Here is a 19,991-nt window from a genome sequence, read left to right as displayed (position 1 = left end):
CAAGTCCCCTACCGATAGGAACCCTAACCATAGTTCCAACTCCCCTAACCACAGGAACCCTAAACCTAGGGCGGGAAGACCTACTCATAGGAACTCTAACCCTAGCTCCTAGTCCCCTGCCTACAGGAACCCTAACCCTAGCTCCAAGTCCCCTACCCATAGGATCCCTAACCCTAGGGATGGAAGATTTACCCATAGGAAACCTAACACTAGCTCCAAGTCCCCTACCCATAGGAACCCTAACCCTAGCTCTAAGTCCCCTACCCAGCGGAACCCTAACCCTAGCTCCAAGACCCTTACCCATAGGAACACTAACCCTTGGGCGGGAAGATCTACCCATAGGAACCCTAACCCTAGCTCCAAGTCCCCTACACTTAGGAACCCTAAACCTAGCTCCAAGTCCCCTACCGAAAGAATACCTAACCCTATCTCCAAGTCCTCTACCCATAGGAACCCTAACCCTAGAGTGGGAAGACTTACCCATAGGAACCCTAACCTTAGCTCCACATTCCCTACCCATAGGAACCCTAACCCTAGCTTCAAGTCCCGTACCCAAAGGATCCCTAACCCTAGCTCCAAGTCCCCTACCCATAGGAAACCCTAACCCTAGGGCGGGAAGACCTACCCATAGGAACCCTAACCATAGTTCCAAGTCCCCTACCCATAGGAAGCCTAAAGCTAGGGCGGGAAGACCTACCCATTCCATTACCCATAGGAATCCTAATCCTAGCTCCAAGTCCGCTACCCATAGGAATCCTAATCCTAGCTCCAAGTCCGCTACCCATAGGATCCCTAACCCTAGCACCACGTTCCCTACCCATATGAACCCTAACACTAGGGCAGGAAGACCTACCGATAGGAACCCTAACCCTAGCTCCACGTTCCCTACCCATAGGAACCCTAACACTAGCTGCAAGTCCTCTACCCATAGGAACCCTAACCCTAGCTCCACGTTCCCTAACCATAGGAACCCTAACCCTAGCTCCACATCCCCTACCCAGAGGAACCCTAAGCCTAGCTCCAAGTCCCCTACCCATAGGAACCCTAACCCTAGGTCGGGAAGACCTACCCATAGGAACCCTAACTCTAGCTCCAAGTACCCTACCCAAAGGATCCCTAACCCTAGCTCCAAGTCCCCTACCCATAGGAACCCTAACCCTAGCTCCACGTTCCCTAACCATAGGAACCCTAATCCTAGCTCCACGTTCCCTACCCAAAGGATCCCTAACCCTAGCTCGAAGTCCCCTACCCATAGGAAACCCTAACCCTAGGGCGGGAAGACCTACCCATAGGAACCCTAACCGTAGTTCCAAGTCCCCTACCCATAGGAAGCCTAAAGCTAGGGCGGGAAGACCTACCCATAGGAAACCTAACCCAAGCTCCTAGTCCCCTACCGATAGGAACCCTAAATCTGGGGCGGGTAGACCTACCCATAGGAACACTAACCCTAGCTCCAAGTTCCCTACCCATAGGGACCCTAACCCTAGCTCCAAGTCCCGTACCCAAAGGTTCCCTAACACTAGCTCCAAGTCCCCTACCCATAGGACACCTAACCCTAGGGCCGGAAGATCTAACTGTAGGAACCCTAACCCTAGCTCCAAGTCCACTACGTATAGGAACCCGTAACACTAGCTCCTTGTTCGCTACCCATAGGAACCATAAGCCTAGCTCCAAGCCGCTACCCATAGGAACCCTTAACCTAGCTCAAAGTCCCCTACCCATTGGATCCCTAACCTTAGCTCCAAGTCCCCTACCCATACAAACCCTAACCGTAGCTCCAAGTCCCCTACCCATTGGAACCCTAACCCTAGGGAGGGAAGATGTACCCATAGGAACCCTAACTGTAGTTCCAAGTCCCCTAACCATAGGAACCCTAAAGCTAGGGCGGGAAGACCTACCCATACGAAACCTAACCCTAGCACCAAGACCCCTAGCCATAGAAACCCTAACTCTAGGGTGGGAAGACCTATCAATAGGAACACTAATCCTAGCTCCAAGTCTCCTACCCATAGGAACCCGAACCCTAGGGTGGGAAGACCTACCCATAGGAACCCAAACTCTAGCTCCAAGTCCCCTACCCAAAGGAACCCTAACCCTAGCTCCACGTTCCTTACCCATAGGAATCCTAACCCTACAGCGGGAAGACCTACCCATAGGAACCCTAACACTAGCTCCAAGTCCACTACACATAGGAACCCTAACCCTAGCTCCATGTTCGCTACACATAGGAACCCTAACCCTAGCTCCAAGACCCTTACCCATAGGAACACTAACCCTTGGGTGGGAAGATCTACCCATAGGATCCCTAACCCTAGCTCCAAGTTCTTACCTATAGGAAACCTAACCCTAGGGCGGGTAGACCTACCCATAGGAACACTAACCCTAGCTCCAAGTCCCCTACACATAGGAACACTAACCCTAGCTCCAAGTCCCCTACCGAAAGAATACCTAACCCTAGTTCCAAGTCCTCTACCCATAGGAACCCTAACCCTAGGGCACGAAGACTTACCCACAGGAACCCTAACCTTAGCTCCACATTCCCTACCCATAGGAACCCTAACCCTAGCTTCAAGTCCCGTACCCAAAGGATCCCTAACACTAGCTCCATGTTCCCTACCCATAGGAACCCTAACCCTAGGGCAGGAACACCTAACCATAGGAACCCTAACCCTAGCTCCAATTCCCCTACCCATAGGAACCCTAATCCTAGGTCCGGAAGATCTAACTGTAGGAACCCTAACCCTAGCTCCAAGTCCACTACGTATAGGAACCCGTAACACTAGCTCCTTGTTCGCTACCCATAGGAACCCGAACCCTAGCTCCTTGTTCGCTACCCATAGGAACCCTAAGCCTAGCTACATGCCCCTACCCATAGGAACCCTTAACCTAGCTCCAAGTCTCCTACCCATAGGATCCCTAACCCTAGCTCCAAGTCCCCTACCCATAGGCACCCTATCCCTAGGGCTGGTAGACCTACCCATAGGACCACTAACCCTAGCTCCAAGTCCCCTACCCATAGGTACCCTAAACCTAGCTCCACATTCTCTACCCATAAGAACCCTAACACTAGGGCGGGAAGATCTACCGATAGGAACCCTAACTCTAGCTCTACGTTTCCTACCCATAGGAACCCTAACCGTAGCTCCAAGTCCCCTACCCATTGGAACCGTAACCCTAGGGAGGGAAGATGTACCCATAGGAACCCTAACCCTAGCTTCGAGTCCCCTAACCATAGGAACCCTAACCCTATTTCCAAGCCCCCGACCCATAGGAACACTAACCCTACGGCGGGAAGGCCTACCCATAGGAACTCTAACCATAGCTACAAGTCCCCTGCCCATAGGAAGCCTAACCCTAGCTTCAAGTCCCCTACCCATAGGAAGCCTAACTCTACGGCGGGAAGACCTACCCATAGGAACCCTAACCGTAGTTCCAAGTCCCCTCCCCATAGGAAGCCTAACTCTAGGGCGGGAAGACCTACCCATAGGAACAGTAATCCTAGCTCCAAGTCTCCTACCCATAGGAACTCGAACCCTAGGGCAGGAAGACCTACCCATAGGAACCCAAACTCTAGCTCCAAGTCCCCTACCCAAAGGAAACCTAACCTTAGCTACACGTTCCCTACCCATAGGAAACCTAACCCTATGGCGGGAAGACCGACCCATAGGAACCCTAACCCTAGCTCCAAGTCCCCTACCGATGGGATCCCTAACCCTAGTTCCAATTCCCCTGCCCATAGGAACCCTAATTCTAGGGCGGGAAGACCTATCCATAGGAACGCTAACCCTAGCTTCAAGTCCCCTACCCATAGGAAACCCTAACCCTAGGGCGGGAAGACCTACCCATAGGAACCCTAACCGTAGTTCCAAGTCCCCTACCCATAGGAAGCCTAAAGCTAGGGCAGGTAGACCTACCCATAGGAACCCTAACCCGAGCTCCAAGATCCCTACCCATAGGAAGCCTAAAGCTAGGGCGGATAGACCTACCCATAGGAACCCTAACCCTAGCTCTAAGTCCCCTACCGATAGGAACCCTAACCATAGTTCCAAGTCCCCTAACCATAGGAACCCTAAACCTAGGGAGGGAAGACCTACTCATAGGAACTCTAACCCTAGCTCCTAATCCCCTGCCTACAGGAACCCTAACCCTAGCTCCAAGAACCCTACACATTGGATCCCTAACACTAGGGCAGGAAGACCTACCCATAGGAACCCTAAACCTAGCTCCAAGTCCCCTACCCATAGGAACCCTAACCCTAGATCCACGTTCCCTAACCATAGGAACCCTAACCCTAGCTCCAATTCCCCTACCCATAGGAACCCTAACCCTAACTCCACCTTCCCTATCCACAGGAACCCTAACCCTAGCACCAAGTCTCCTACCTATAGGAACCCTAACCCTAGGGCAGCAAGACTTACCCATAGGAACTCTAACCCTAGCTCCGCGTTCCCTACCCATAGGAACCCTAACCCTAGGGCCGGAAGATCTAACCGTAGGAACCCTAACCCTAGCTGCTTGTTCGCTACCCATAGGAACCCTAACCCTAGCTCCTTGTTCACTACCCATAGGAACCCTAAGCCTAGCTCCAAGCCCCTACCCATAGGAACCCTAACCCTACGGCTGGTAGACCTACCCATAGGAACACTAACCCTAGCTCCAAGTCCCCTACCCATAGGAACCCTAAACCTAGCTCCACGTCCATTACCCATAGGAACCCTAACCCTAGGTCCACGTTCCCTACCCATAGGAAACCAAACCCTAGCTCCAAGTCACCTACCCAGCGGAACCCTAACCCTAGGGTGGGAAGACCTACCCATAGGAACCCTAACCCTAGCTCAAAGTCCCATACCAATAGGAACCCTAACCCTAGCTCCACGATCCCTACCCATAGGAACCCTAACCCTAACTCCACGTTCCCGACCCACAGGAACCCTAACCCTAGCTGCAAGTCCTCTACCCATAGGAACTCTAACCCTAGCTCCACATTCCCAACCCACAGGAACTTTAACCCTAGCTCTAAGTCCCGAACCATAGGAACCCTAACCCTAGGGCGGGAAGACCTACCCATAGGAACCCTAACCCTAGCTCCAAATCCCCTACCCATAGGAACCCTAACCCTAGCTCCAAGTCCCCTACCCATGGGAACCCTAACAGTAGGGAGGAAAGATCTACCCATAGGAGCCCTAACCCTAGTTCCAAGTCCCCTACCCATAGGAATCCTAACCCTAGGGCGGGAAGACCTACCCATAGGAACCCTAACCCTAGCTCCTAGTCCACTACCCATAGGAACCCTAAAACAAGCTCCAAGTCCCCTACGGATAAGAACCCTAACCCTAGGGTGGGAAGACCTACCCATATGAACCCTAACCCTAGCTCCATGTTCCCTACCCATAGGAACCCTAACCCTAGCTCCAAATCCCCTACCCATAGGATCCCTAACCCTAGCTCCACGTCCCCTACCCATAGGAACCCTAACCCTACCTAGAGGTCCCCTATCCATAGGAACCCTAGCCCTAGAACAGGAAGACCTACACATAGGAACCCTAACCTTAGCTCCAAGTACCCTTCCCATAGGAACCCTAACCCTAGCTGCAAGTCCTCTACCCATAGGAACTCTAACCCTAGCTCCACGTTCCTGACCCACAGTATCTCTAACCCTAGCTCTAAGTCCGGAAGCGTAGGAACCCTAACCCTACCTCTATGTTCCCTACCCACAGGAACCCTAACCCTAGCTCCAAGGCCCCTAGCCATAGGAACCCTAACCCTAGCTCCAAGGCCCCTAGCCATAGGAACCCTTACCCTAGCTCCACGTTCCCGATCCATAGGAACCCTTACCCTAGCTCTAAGTCCCCTAACCATAGTAACTCCAACCCTAGCTCCACGTTCCCGATCCATAGGAATCATAACCCTAGCTCCAAGTCCCAAACTGTAGGAACCCCAACCCTTGCTCCACGTTCCCTACCCATAGGAACTCTAACCCTAGCTCCAAGTCCCCTACCCATAGGAACCCTAACCCTAGCTCCAAGTCCCCTACCCATAGGAACCCTAACCCTAGCTCCACATTCCCGACCCACAGGAACTTTAAACCTAGCTCTAAGTCCCGAACCGTAGGAACCCTAACCCTAGCTCCACGTTCCCTACCCATAGGAACCCGAACCCTAGCTCCAAGTTCCCTACCCATAGGAACCCTAGCCCTAGAGTGGGAAGACCTACCCATAGGAACCCTAACCCTAGCTCCACGTTCCCTACCCATAGGAACCCTAACACTAGCTGCAAGTCCTCTACCCATAGGAACTCTAACCCTAGCTCCACGTTCCCGACCCACAGGAACCCTAACCCTAGCTCCAAATCCTCTACCCATAGGAACCCTAACCCTAGCTCCACGTTCCCTACCCATATGAACTCTAAGCCTAGGGCGGGAAGACCTACCGATAGGAACCCTAACCCTAGCTCCACGTTCCCTACCCATAGGAACCCTAACACTAGCTTCAAGTCCTCTACCCATAGGAACCCTAACCCTAGCTCCTTGTCCCCTACCCATAGGAACCCTAACCCTAGCTCCAAGTCCCCTACCCATAGGAACCCTAACCCTAGCTCCACGTTCCCTAACCATAGGAACCCTAATCCTAGCTCCACGTTCCCTACCCATAGGAACACTTACCCTAGCTCCACATCCCCTACCCAGAGGAACCCTAAGCCTAGCTCCAAGTCCCCTACCCATAGGAACCCTAACCCTAGGTCGGGAAGACCTACCCATAGGAACCCTAACCCTAGCTCCAAGTCCCCTACCCATAGGAACCCTAACCCTAGCTCCACGTTCCCAACCCGTAGGATCCCTAACCCTAGCTCTAAGTCCCGAACCATAGGAACGCTAACCCGTAGGTCCACGTTCCCTACCCATAGGAACCCTAACCCTAGCTCCAAGTCCCCTACCCATAGGAACGCTAACCCTAGCTCCACGTTCCGTACCCATAGGAACCCTATCCCTAGCTCCAAGTCCCCTATCCATAGGAACCCTATCCGTAGCTCCAAGTCCCCTATCCATAGGAACCCTAACCCTAGCTCCGAGTTCCCTACCCTTATGAACCCTAACCCTACGGCGGGAAGTCTTACCCATAGGAATCCTAACTCTAGCTCCACGTGCCCTACCCATAGGAACCCTAATCATAGGGCGGGTTGCCCTTCTCATAGGAACTCTATCCCTAGGGCGGGAAGCCATACCCATAGGAACCCTAACCCTATCTCCAAGTGCCGAACTCTTAGGAATCCTAACTCTAGGGTGTGCAGCCCTACCTATAGGAACCCGAACCCTAGCTCCAAGTGCCCTACCCATAGGAACCCTAACGCTCGGGCGCGGCGCCCTACCCAGAGGAATGGCGCAGTCATACCCATAGGCTATATTTTCTCATCTCAGGTCATGTGAAGTATCATCTATAAAACTGCTAATCACAGAGAGGAGAATATGCTCCTAAAATACTTGTCTAAGTCCCCAGCTTTTGGTTGTTTACTCATCAAAACATTGGTCTTTCACCTCCTACCAACCTACTCAACATAAACGTTTTTCACGAGGTAGTTTGAATAAAGACAAAAATAATTACTTCTTAGCTTCATGCGCAGCTTCTAACAGTCGACGGGAGGTTGCCAGAAGAAGAGCAACTGTCAGTTCAGCAACTGCTTCAGTCAATACGTCTGGTGTGTATCCTAATCTGATTCCTCTGCATCAAGGAACACAAATAACAAATACACCATCACATCACTGGAGTCTTCTCAGTGTAGAAACGGTCGCATCTGAAGTGTTTCCAGACGATTAGGATACGAAGGTTATGCCACATGTCCTCAGAAATAAATGTTTCTCTAGACTTACAGAAAGGTCTTGGATTGAAGCTATGATTAGAGCTGTGCCAAAGTTCAGTATGAAAACCCAGCACATCTTGTTGGGGGTTCGCGATGGACGGGAAACTCGCTGAAAGTCATTGAGCCTCTACATTGTATACAAAAATATTTTGGTGAACTTTGAGCATTATAGCTGGGATCACCACTGAGCCAAATTTTGGTATTCTTTTTTTCCAGGCCACACTTGAGACATCTCCAGGGGGCTGATTACCAGAGAGTGAGTGCTCCACGGTTTCTGAAAACTGATCCCTCCCCTCCCCCCAACGTGTCAAGACAGATACCCAAAATCATTAGCTGCTTCTGAAAATGGAGGCCTTCTAGTCATTCCACCTGAGGAGATTTCGGGGTTTAAATATAACTCAACACTGGGGTGAGGCATCTATTGACTCCTATTGACTCTGTTTCAGGAATTGGGTTTTTCCAGGGAACGTTGCAACTGCATTAAAAAAAAACCCTAAGAAGGGCCACTTGAGGCGATTGGGGATTGGCATCATGGCAGGGAAAAGGTGAGGCTAGGGATTCCAAACAGGGACGGGGTGGGTGGGGTGGCTGACTGTGAAGAAGCAGATGCTGTGCAGTTCTGTTTAAGATAATAGTATTAATGTGGCTCGTTGTTCATTTTTGTGCATTAGATAATCACACACTGACTGGTACTTTCTCTTGTAAAACACATTTGTTGCTCCTGCAAGGTGCCAGTCTATTTAACCTTCAAGAAGGGGCTGGAGCGCCTGGGGAACTAGCAGTGAATTCCCCTTCAGGAGATAGGAGAGGTCACAAAGACACGGAGGTCACCTAAGTATGAGAGACAAACAAACGAGAAAGGGGTCAGATCTGGGACTGAGGTTCTTCATTCTACAAAGACCAGGGACTGCACAGCTGCTCTCCTTGCTAACTTCCTATTGCTGACCTCGCTGAGACATCAGCCCCCAAACCCAGTACCTCCTTGGCTGTCTTGCTGACACGGCCAGGAAGAGTGGGGATGGTGATAGAAGTTAGTGCTAAACAAGAGGGTTTCCGTGATGTCTGCTTTGGCATCGTTTATAATCTTGATGGATAGCACCATGCTCCTAACAAAGAAGGGAGTGACTGGGATTCCAAAGTAACAAGGAGCTCCTGAGCCAGCCCAAGGGCAGACAGACCTTTAAACTACCCCCATTTCCCTTCTTGGGAGACGGGACTGTGGTGACTCTTGCATTTGTACAGCTTGTGACTAAACCACAACAGCACATTGTACCTCTTCTTCAGCTCCTCCAGAGACACGTGATCATAGCCCACTGACATCGTGCTGACCACCTGCAGGCTGGGCCCTGTGGTTGGAGGAGAGAACAAATGGATTGATGTTCACATCCAACCAGAGCTTGATTGTGTAACAACCTTGGCAGCCTCAGCTCCATGCTCGGTGAGAGCTAGGTGAGATCTACTACTGCACACATTCAATAGCTTGAGTCTTGAGAAAACTGAGTGGGGATCTGATAGTTTTCAGCTATGATAAGGGCGGTTGCAAAGAGGATGGGGATCAATTGTTCTCCATGTCCACTGAAGATAGGACAAGAAGCCATGGGCTTAATCTGCAGCAAAGGAGATTTAGGTTAGATACCAGGAAAAACTTTCTAACTCTAAGGGTAGTTCAGCTCAAGAGTAGTCCTCCAAGGGAGGCTGTGGCATCCCCATCACTGGACGTTTTGAAGAACAGGTGAGACAAACACCCGTTAGGACTGGTCTAGGTGTACTTGGTCCAGACTCAGAGCAAGGGGCTGGACTTGATGACTTCTTGAGGTCCTTTCCAGCCCTATAGTTCTGGTAACCTTCCATTACTCCTCCTGCAAACAACCACTACAGTGACCACTGGCTAGGGCATGGGTGCTTATCTTAGCTCCGTCGTACCCTCCCTGTCCCCTCGGCACACCATGTTCTGCAGATGGCTGTCTCACATTCCCACTGTGTTATACCTGTGCAGCGCTCCTCAGAGGATAAGCTGCATCAGATTCTTGCAACGGAGGATAAAAGCCTACTACTGCTACTTGCTAATGAATTTACTCCTTTAGCTCATAGCATTGGATTACAACAAGATCCTCATTCTTTAAGTGATTTTAAAAATAATTCTTCAGCTACCCAAACAGACCCCCGGCTACCCCCCGGTCAAATAGCAGGGTGCATGCAGAACCCTAATTCAAATCACAGAAATGGCCACTCAGAAAGAAACCTGCCTCATGGACTGATTCCAGCATAGATGCCTCTTTATCTGTACACACTGGGAAGTAGAAGGGCCCCTTCAAAGCCCATTTCAGCTGCTGAGCTTCCACACCTGACCATCAATAATGTAAAATGGGAACACGCTAGCATGAGTGGACATGAATGCATGATCATTTGGGGGCATCTCATACCGACAAGTTCAAAGTACTTCTGCAGCATTCAATGCCCTACCTGCTGCATCCAGCACTTCGGCATCTATCTTCTCTGTCAGGAGGCAATACAGACCTCGAATCCCAGCAACCTTCGCCAGGAGTTCCGAGCGTGGCACGGGCTCATCCGAATCCCACTGCTCAATGCTGCAGCTGCAAGAAGAGAGATGGGGAAAGGTATCAGGGCCGTGGCTGTGGCTTGTAAAGCCCACAAGGCTAGTCTGCTACAACCCTTACCAGGCAGCAAAGCCCCCTTGCTCTCCTGCTCTGATTGCAGCGCCAGACAATGTCTGGCTAGTCTCCCAACTACCCCTGTGAGCAAGATGCTAGAGGGAGACTGAGAGGAGACCTGGGTACTCACCTTGTTTAAAAATCAGAGCAGCTGGCTGGGCCCGCGGACTGGGCGAGGGTAACCTGCGGTGATGTTTTACTCTAGAACATCCTAGATCCAGGGGAGAGCAGGGCAGGAAGCAATGGCTCTTAGAGGCACAGCGTGTTCTCTGGCCTGCTCTTGGACCAGCGAGCTCTGTGCCAAGTTACAAAGGAGCCCTTTAGAAAGGAGAACGTGTCTCAGAAGTGCTAAGTATCTGTTTGGTGTGTGCTACTTGTGAATTATTTTTTCAGGGCAAGCAATATCTATTTCTCCAAACAGGATCAGAAAATGAAGAGAACCACTAAAATTAAAAGTCTGGGTTTATCAGATACCTAATTTGCACATGAGGCAATTCCAGAAGAGCTACCGTTACCACTGCAGTGTTTGGTGTCAAATCTTGAATGGTCTCTAGCGAAAGGCTTCCTGTCATTGTACTGTAACCAGTTCTATGGTCCTCCTGGGACAATTGTCCTCTCAGTTATTTGGGTGTAAATACAGCGTAACTCTACTAACTTCCTTGGGTTCGGTCCAGCATTCCAGCGGGACTGGAAGCAGAGTCTGTGTCCCTATGCGTTGAAAGAGGGACTTCATTCAGTAACACAAGTGGGAAAGGTATAAAAAGACAATGCTGTGGAGGGTGATGTCAGTTTTGCTGGGACGCTTCATATGGACAAACAGGATGAGCTCAGTGAAACTGAGATGTGTGGTCACTTTATGCATGTAAATCCATTAGCTTTGCTGGGGTTACTCCAGAATTACACCGGGTCCTGCTTTGAACAGGGGGTTGGACAAGATGACCTCCTGAGGTCCCTTCCAACCCTGATCTTCTATGATTCTGTCATTATTGTATTGTGCTTAACTGCTACAAGAATTGACTAACCCCACTCTCCATCTGAGAGGCCACATTCCTTCCTAGTGTGACTCCACAGGAGCCAGTGCACTTACTCCAGGGATGAGTTTGGCCCTTAATCCCTGCAGTAAGAGCAAGAATGCAGAACCCAGTTATCCTAGACAGAAGCATATTCCCCTCCTGGCTAGGTCACCGGCCCAGCCAGAGGCCAGGTTTTGAATTTAATTTTGTGTTGAGGGTTTGGTGCCTGTCATCAGTCTCAGTTTTGCATTGCTCAGTCATCTAGAGCATCATACCCCGCTCACAGCAGTTATTCGTTTCCTTTTGCAGGTGGCACCACCAGAGATTTTACATGTGGATCATAAATTGGCATCATTGTTTCAGGTTTTGTGACATTCGGAGTCTATTAAGCAGATGAAAGTCTGTGCTCACTGAAGTGCAAACACATGTATTTAGGCTGTTATAAAAATAATCTTGCAGTAACAGTCTAAGAATTCGAAGGTTTCCTGTAGGGGAGAAAACAACATATTTTCTCCATTAGGGATTTTAACCAGCCCAGTTTATTTAATCCTTCTTAAGGCATGGGATTTTGTAATTAGTTAGCTGCAACCAAAATCTTTGGGCAATTGTGTTCTAAGGAGCAGCATTTTAATTTTCCTTTATTAAAAGAGATAATGACTGTCTGCTTATTTTTAGTTTTAAAGCTTTGACAGGAGAAATTTCATAGTCAGACCAACCGGATGGGTGCAACTGAAGAAATCACTTAGCGTGCTTCTATTGCAGGGTGCTAAGGAGCTCCAGTCGAGGCCCAGGACCCCATTGTACAGGTGCTATACACTCACAAAAGCACAAGATGGTCCCTACCACCAATACCATGTCCTTTAGATTCTAGTGGTGTGATCTCATGGTGGATACTCATGGTTTGAGTCATTCCAGACTGCACATTAACCAGCGGCAGTGAACCGATTAACTCCCTATTTGCCAAAGTGAGTGATTGCACTAAAAGTGTGAGGAAACGCCTCTTTCTTTACGCAGGAGGGGGCTGTGGTAATGCCTGTTTGTGCGGGGTGGGGTGAATTCAAAACAGCACTGAAGACATACAGCCCAATTCTTCACTTTGCTCCATCATTCTTAGACCAGTGTAATTCCACCGAGACCAGTAGCGGCGCCAGCTTAAAACCAGGGTCACACCATAGGTATGGGAACTAGGGGTGTGGGGCGTGCTGCAGTACTCCCAGGTTTTGCACGGGGTTCCGGCCATCAGCCCCACACCTGGAGCTCCGCTCCTGGCCCCACGCCAGGGTCCCAGCTGCAGGACCCGCCCCCGGAGCTCTGCTCCCATCCCCAGCTGTGGTCCCAGCCTCAGCTGCCTTACCCCGTCCGCGTTCCCGTCCCCTCCTGGAGCCACGGCCCGGTCCTGGCCCCAGCTCTGGGGAGAGGCAGCACAGGGAGAGGCAGCACCCCCACTGAAAAAAGCGTTCCAGCACCACGGTCACACAGTGGTGACTTGGGCAAAAACTTTAGTTTGACCTTGATGGCCACCTGCTGCCTCTCTAGTTAGATCGCTACGGCCTCGTTAGCAACCAAAGCAGCGTATGGGAGAGGCAAGCTGTACAATGCCACGCAGACTCGTGACCCTGCCCCATTCACTATTAGCCTGGCACCAAGGAGGCCAGCGCTTCTGCCAAGGCCTGTGCCTCTAGCAAACCACCCCAGCTCTGTGGCAGTGTGGGGAGGGCCGAGCTGCTCTCTGATCTGTTAGGAGAAGGCCTGGGGTGAAGCCTGCCCCCTCCAAGGGAAGGAGTAGGAGGAATCTCTGCCAGGGAATTGTGCCAAACTTTCCTTTCCCCCCGTCCCCGTCTATGGTAAATCATACAGCATAGCAGGGCACGCCTGCCTTGCAGCAGTCCCTGCTGGCCACTTATCGCTCTGCCTGCCTCAGTTTTCCTCAGCCAGATTTCAGTCTCTCCCAGGGTTCACGTGGCTCTCAGATTTCAGTCTCCTGCCAGAGTCACAAATATGCAAACAACCGAAGAGTTCTTTCCCCACTGGGGCTCTTCCTAGCCCACCCTGAGGGCTCCATTTAAGTGTCAGGGAGCAGAGCACTGAGTCTCAGGCACGTTCTCAGGAGTCCTTCCCGGCCCTCCACAACCCACCCCCTGCAATTCCTCTACCCAACTGTCTTTTCTCAGCCCGGATGTCTCAGACTGTCAACTGACCCCAATTAATCCAGCACGTTTAGGCTGGGAGGCAGCTAATCTGGCATGGGCGGGGCTGACTGAACAGGACTGGCTGGCCTGCCTGAGGCCTCCTGGTCCTTGGAAGGGTAAGGCCGCCCCATTACAGGGCAATTCCCACCATTTCCATATATAGGCTAGCACTCATTAAAGTCGCTGGGAGCCTCTCTAGTGGCTTCAGAGGGATTTGGATTGGAGGGGATTTGCGGGGGGCGGGGGGAATCCATATCCATTTGTTTTAACTAAAAAATGAGGATTTCCTATGGGAAACTTTAAAACCGAATGAAAACGTACTTGACTTCAAAATGATTTGGTTTATAAAGCCCTCCAAAATTCTGTTCTTAAAAACCTTTTTGGGTGTTTTCCCCAGCAGTTTGGCCCCTTCCCCCCCCCCATTTCCAAGGGAAAAAAGGAGGGAAGTGGGGAGAAAACCCCCTTTTCACTCTTATCGTTTTTTAACTATAACAGTAAAGTGGCATGAAAAAGCAGGGGTTCTTTCCAACCTCTGGCAGTTGGAAAAGAGTGTTGGGAAGTGTGTGTGTGGGGGGGGCGCCCCTTAATTTTGAAATGAACAATTGGGTTTCGTTCCCAAAAATATTTCATTATGAAACACTTACGTCTAACAACATTTTATTTTCTGCAGAAAAATACATTTTGACAAAGCCCTATTTAGTCCCTTCCTCAGCTTGACATGGGTTAGAAATGGCTGACATCTCTCTCCTCCACAGGACAAACCATCAGGCAGGCTGGCACCTGCTTGGGACTGGGGCACCCCGGGCTGGGCAGCCCTACAGCCAGCTCAGGAGTGCAGGACATTGGCAGAGCCTGTGGGTTTGAGATGGCACCATGCCTGCCCTTATTATGCCTGTCTTGCCAGAACCGCGAGGCTCTGGCTCTCAGGAATGATAAGAAATTGCTTCATTTCCCCAAACATTCCCGAATAATGGTGCTAAACCCTAGAGCGCCTCTGGGGCAGGATGAGACGCAGCACACGGTATGTGATCGCAGTGATCAGCAGGGCCAGGGACTATTGAAGTTTACTCACATATCACAGATATTGCTCGTTCCAATGTCAATATCACTTACAATCTGGAACGGCTGCACAGATAGCTGTCTAGTGCCAACCAGGGCTGGACAATTCTACAGGGTCCCTGCAGTTCAGAGGGGGTGACAACAGGCCAAATTTGCACGTTTACTTAGAGGTTCAAGTTTTCCCATGCTCTCTCCCCAGGACTCCTTCCCATTGCCCTTAGCTCTCCTCTGGTGTGTGTGGAGGGAAGGGAGTGGCCTGATTTCAGCCTGACTCTCTTCTGAGGCACCTCGTCTGCTTTCTCCAGAGCACTGAGTAGGGCCATGACTGCTGCTATCCAGTCATGGGCTTGGGATGGGTCAGGCAATGGTTTGAACTCCCCAGAGGTCAGCAAGAGACCCAGAAATACTCCCCCTCCCACAGCCACTGATGCTCTAATAGCAAGCGCAGTAGCAGCCTCTGAAGTTTCATGTGCAGGTGTTAGTGACTCCACTGGCCACTCAGGGGTCTGCGGTGACATTCCTGGGTTTGGCTAGAACTACAAACAGTGCTCCTAACTCACTTAGGCAGTCTTGAAAATACCTCCCTTCACTGCTACCCTGTTCCCGGCTGAATTGTGCGGTGAGGTCTCTCTTTCTCCTTGCCGTTCAAACTCCATATAGATTGTACCCATAGATGTGAACAGGTCTGTTGTCAGAAGCATCTCACCACGTGTCCGCTACGGATGCACTTGTTCATACTCATTAAATAGCTCCTTTAGCTCACCGTGCCTAGTTCCAACAGAGCTGGTCAAACAAGGGTGACTTTTTTCAAGTTTAAAAAAAATTGAATTAAAAAACTTCTTTAAAACTTCAAATTTTCAAAACACTTCAACCAGCTCAGAAAAAAAAATTGATTTCCCACTTCTCCCCCCCCCCCGCCCGATTTTGTAACTCAAAAATTCCAACCAGCCTGGATTTCCATACTCCACTCACGTTTTGCATAGACAATGCTTTCTGGTGCCACGCAGGGCTGGAATTTCTAGCCTCAGGGCTGGTTTTTTGACATCTTTGTGCCTCATGCCGACCTGGCCCCGGAACAAGTGGACCCAGTCCAGTCACCATTCATGGCCTTCTGGGTTTTGACCCCACTGAAGGCTGAGTAACTGTACAGAGTTCGGAACTAACTCTTTGACTGTTTTATTATTTAACTTTCCCCTATTAGGCACTCGGCCTATTCATCCATTCAGCATCTAATTCCCACTTGGATCAAACGCTCTTTAATTAAGACTCGCTATTTTTTCTGCCCTCATTTAACCTGGTTTCTCAAAGCTCAATATTTTGTTTTAGAAAATCCAACAATATCTAATTTTTTCAGAGAGATTTGTCATGTAAAGTCAGGTGACTGTTGGTTCTAGGCTTCAAATGTATATTTGGTTAGAATATTAAAATTATATTTGCAATCATTTGGAACACTGTCTGATTTTTACATTGTAAAGTGACATTGTTGCAGAAGAGAGCTTTATAAATGCCTTGGCCTTTCATTGGCTTAAATGTAAGGAATTTTATTGAAATCTTACATTTTTGTACTGTTTTCCCCAGCACATCTAATAAAAACAACAGTAGTCACACATGTTGGGATGCCTGTGAATTCCAGCAGGCATCCTGGTTAAAGGCTACTGCTAAAGTCTATGGTAACATTTCCCTGGATTTCAATGGCAGAACAGTAGCTTTACAATGCAGGCGAATCATTGCCAAGGCAAACTGAGCTCCCAATAGCCACATTGCTATGAATTTTGAGATTCCATCTGTATCAAACCCAAACAGCAGCTTCGCAGTGAGATGTCCAAGCCCACGAAATGACTCTGTGTAATGAATTCATGGATGCCGAACAACTTCTCCCCTCACCTGGGGTGAAATCCTGGTCGCACTGAAGTCAATGGCAAAGCTTCCATTGACTTCAGTGGAGCCAGGATTTCAGCCTCAGAGTCTGCTTTCAAGCTAGTTGGGGGAGTCAGATGAGGGAGAGTCAGACGAACCTCAAGCATTCGAGAAATGCACCATGGACCTGTTGGAAATCTAGCACCTTCTCCTTCCTTGGAAGTTAATGATTCACTCAGTGCTACAGTCCACCTTCAACCCAGCTGGACTGACTTCAGAGACACTGACATACTGGGGCAGGGGGTTCCTTTCAGTTACTCCAGTTTTACGTTATTGTTACTCCACAGACTGCAACGTTTGACAATGGTGTGCGAGGCGTGGGCTTTACTCTGCCTTTCTTTTCCCAGGGGAGGCTTTGGATGGACATAAAAGGAATACTCACAGCCCTGACTGGCTCAGGATCTTCATCCCATCCGGTGGAATCCGCCGGGTCACATAGATTCTAGGTAACTGCTTCCCAGCTGCATTTGGTGCTTGTAATTTACACCAGCTGTGGAACTCTGGCACCAGCGTCGTCTTCAGCCGTCTCAAATGACCGAGCGTCCGCATTGCAGAGCAAAGGCACTGACAGCGTCCGAAAGCAGGCCTTTGGATGAGATATTTTTGTGCCAGTCAGTTCAGCGAGTTTGTGTGACCAGAGAGTGGGAGGTTGTGTGATAAGATCCCTTGGACCAATGAGTGGTGAGGCCGGGTTCTCTTTACTGAGCTGACCTGTCACAGCTTATGTTTGTGCACTCTTCTTTAATCTAGCAGTTTAAATAAGACAAGGACTGTGAGGAGGGAAAACCTGGTTAATAAGAAAACAGGGCTCACACCAACCTTTGTGACTTGGGGAAAAACATTGAACTTCTGCAGAACAACTGTTGGTTTATGTTTCCTGTTGCATTAAAAAGTTCTATTTGAAGCTGAGATCCCATAGATGTTTAAAAACAATTTGTTTTTGAATTGTGAAGTAACAAAGATTGAGACTGGGGGTCCCAAATATTTACGTGGGACTATGTCAAAAAATATACCGGGTGAGGCATTTTCTCAGCAGTTCCCAAACTGTGGGTCGCAACCCCAAATGGGCTCGCACCATCCGCAGATCCCACGGGTTAGATTCGGCCCATGAGATGATGCTGTTTGCCCCCAGATGTGTCCAGACCTGCTCCACGGATGCCATGCCAAGAGCACATGGTGCATGCGAAGTCACGTTGTGCAGAGGCTGACATTTTGTAAAGTTGTTTTTACACAGTCTCTGCTTCAGCCTCCAACAGCGAGTCTCACCCCGCAGTTATGAAGGAAAAACAATAGAGTAAGAAACCTGCTCACAAATATGATGAGGCTTCCTTTGCGCGTGGCTTCACCAGTGGGATTTTGTCAAGAATGAAGAAAGGCGGGAGTGCCTGATGTGTTGCAGTTAGCTAGCGGAAGCATGAAGCCTCATACTCTTAAATCACACTAGGAAACCCGTCACAAAGAACACCAAGGTCATTTTTACAGTTCTGGAAAGAACTTCCATGTCAACAAGTGCACTTCAAGAGATCCATGTCTGTCTCTGTCCACTCTTAAAATGTGACACCTCATTGCACAGGCCAAGAAGCTTCACACCATTGGAGAGACTTTGATTTTTCCAGCTGCAATTGATATGGTAAAGATAATGTGTGGGGAAACCGAGGCAAGCCAACTCAAAGCCACACCGCTCTCTGACACCACAGTGAAGCGAAGGATTGCGGCGATGGCAGCAGATCAGGACAATGCACTGGTGGAGCACCTGAAACCACCCGGATGCTTTTGCTCTTCAAGTTGGTGATGACGATATTCTGTTCTGCTGCCACTTCCTGAACATGAGATGGCACAAGGAATATTTGATGTGCCACGTGCAAGACAAAAATATCTCGTGTGATCGCAGAGTGGGCTTTTGTGTAGCTGGAGCGCTGCCTATGGCAGGCCACAGACCAGGTCTGTGTGCTTTGGTAAAGAAAGTTGCTCCATCTGCTGTGTGGACTCACTGTGTAAGCGGGGGAATGGTCCCGCTATTGTGGGGAACTTTCCTGGCTTCTGTGTACCCCGGTGAAGTGGGCTAGCGAAAGGATCTGAGTCCTCGCTCCCACTTCCTTTACCCAGAGGCCTCCCTGCCCTTGAGGACTCTCCTGTTTGGCAGAGTTCTCGTAGCCCCAACAAGACTGGGCCCAGGATTCCTGGGGGGCTCAACCCCCAACCCTGCTGTGGCCACCTAGGACAGGGGCTAAGGTGTCCCCACTCCGGGGTACCCTCTCTGCACTGGGCACCTCCCTGACCCACTGATTATTCCATACAATTTAAAGCAAATACAAGTTGTTTACTTAACAATCAATTTAAAGAAAAGAATAAGAATAAATGAAACACATCACCCTGCTCTGTGGCAGGGAACATTACAAACAATGTCTCTGGACATCAAAGCACTTTGCAGTCTGTTCCTTGTAGGCCCCAGGCCTCCTTCTCAGGCCCTGGCTGTGCTGCAGGGATGCTGTGGGTGGGACACTTGAAATGGTGGTGACCACACACCTCCGGGCTTTGGATGGTGGGATCCTTCTTCCCAGTGCCAGCCCCGGCAGAAGATCCTCCCAGCCTGGCCTGCATGGACCCTTGGCTGGAGTGTCTTTCTGCGCTGGGCCCTTTTACCAAGGTTCCCCCCCTTGGCTGGCCCCAGTTGCTCACCACACTCTGGCTCTCTGGCTGCAGCTCTGCTCCCAGCACAGGATCTGCTCTCCCTGGGATGTGCCTCTGGCTCTCTGGCTGCAGCTCCGCTCCCAGCACAGGATCTGCTCTCTCTGGGCTGTGCCTCTGGCTCTCTGGCTGCAGCTCCGCTCCCAGCACAGGATCTGCTCTCTCTGGGCTGTGCCTCTGGCTCTCTGGCTGCAGCTCCGCTCCCAGCACAGGATCTGCTCTCTCTGGGCTGTGCCTCTGGATCTGGCCTGGCTCTGTTCTCCAGCTCAGCTTGGGCCCCTGCTTCCTCCTTAGCTCGGCCCCACTCTGTCTGACTCCGGCACATTCCTGCTCACACACGGAGGACGGGACCCACACTGGCCTTCTGTCTCCCTGATTAGCCGGCCTGCCCTGTCAATCAGGCTGACCTGGAGCATTGGCCTCTTGCCATTGTTCCTGGGGACTGTCAGTCTCAGGGTCCTGATTTGCCATCAATCCCTCCCCTTTTAGTGCTGGGAGCTAGCAGCCAAAACACCCCCACTGAATGTTAGTAAGGGGGCAACAGTCCCCTTACATTCCCCCCTGCTAAAATTCTGCCACAGCCACAATAGTTACACCGG

At 50.4% G+C, this 19,991-nt stretch overlaps 1 protein-coding gene across 2 annotated transcripts in view; it reads right to left on the bottom strand.

Moving 5' to 3' along the window:
* Nucleotides 1–19,991, bottom strand: part of LOC120408683 (glyoxylate reductase/hydroxypyruvate reductase-like) — a 58,259-nt gene that overhangs the window by 18,525 nt on the left and 19,743 nt on the right. The window contains exons 1-4 of one of the 2 annotated variants that reach the window (XM_039545854.1): nucleotides 17,087–17,327; nucleotides 10,318–10,448; nucleotides 9,128–9,200; nucleotides 7,599–7,715 (exon numbers count right to left, since the gene is read on the bottom strand). In XM_039545854.1, coding sequence (XP_039401788.1) covers nucleotides 7,599–7,715; nucleotides 9,128–9,200; nucleotides 10,318–10,448; nucleotides 17,087–17,253 — 488 coding nt within the window. In that variant the 5' untranslated portion in view covers nucleotides 17,254–17,327. Of the gene's footprint in view, nucleotides 1–7,598; nucleotides 7,716–9,127; nucleotides 9,201–10,317; nucleotides 10,449–17,086; nucleotides 17,328–19,991 lie in introns of those variants that run through there. The other variant, XM_039545855.1, reaches the window with a different exon arrangement.

This window comes from Mauremys reevesii, linkage group 6, assembly GCF_016161935.1.
Source record: "Mauremys reevesii isolate NIE-2019 linkage group 6, ASM1616193v1, whole genome shotgun sequence".
Classification (NCBI taxonomy): Eukaryota; Metazoa; Chordata; order Testudines; family Geoemydidae; genus Mauremys; species Mauremys reevesii.
This window is presented reverse-complemented; position numbering and strand designations above follow the sequence as displayed.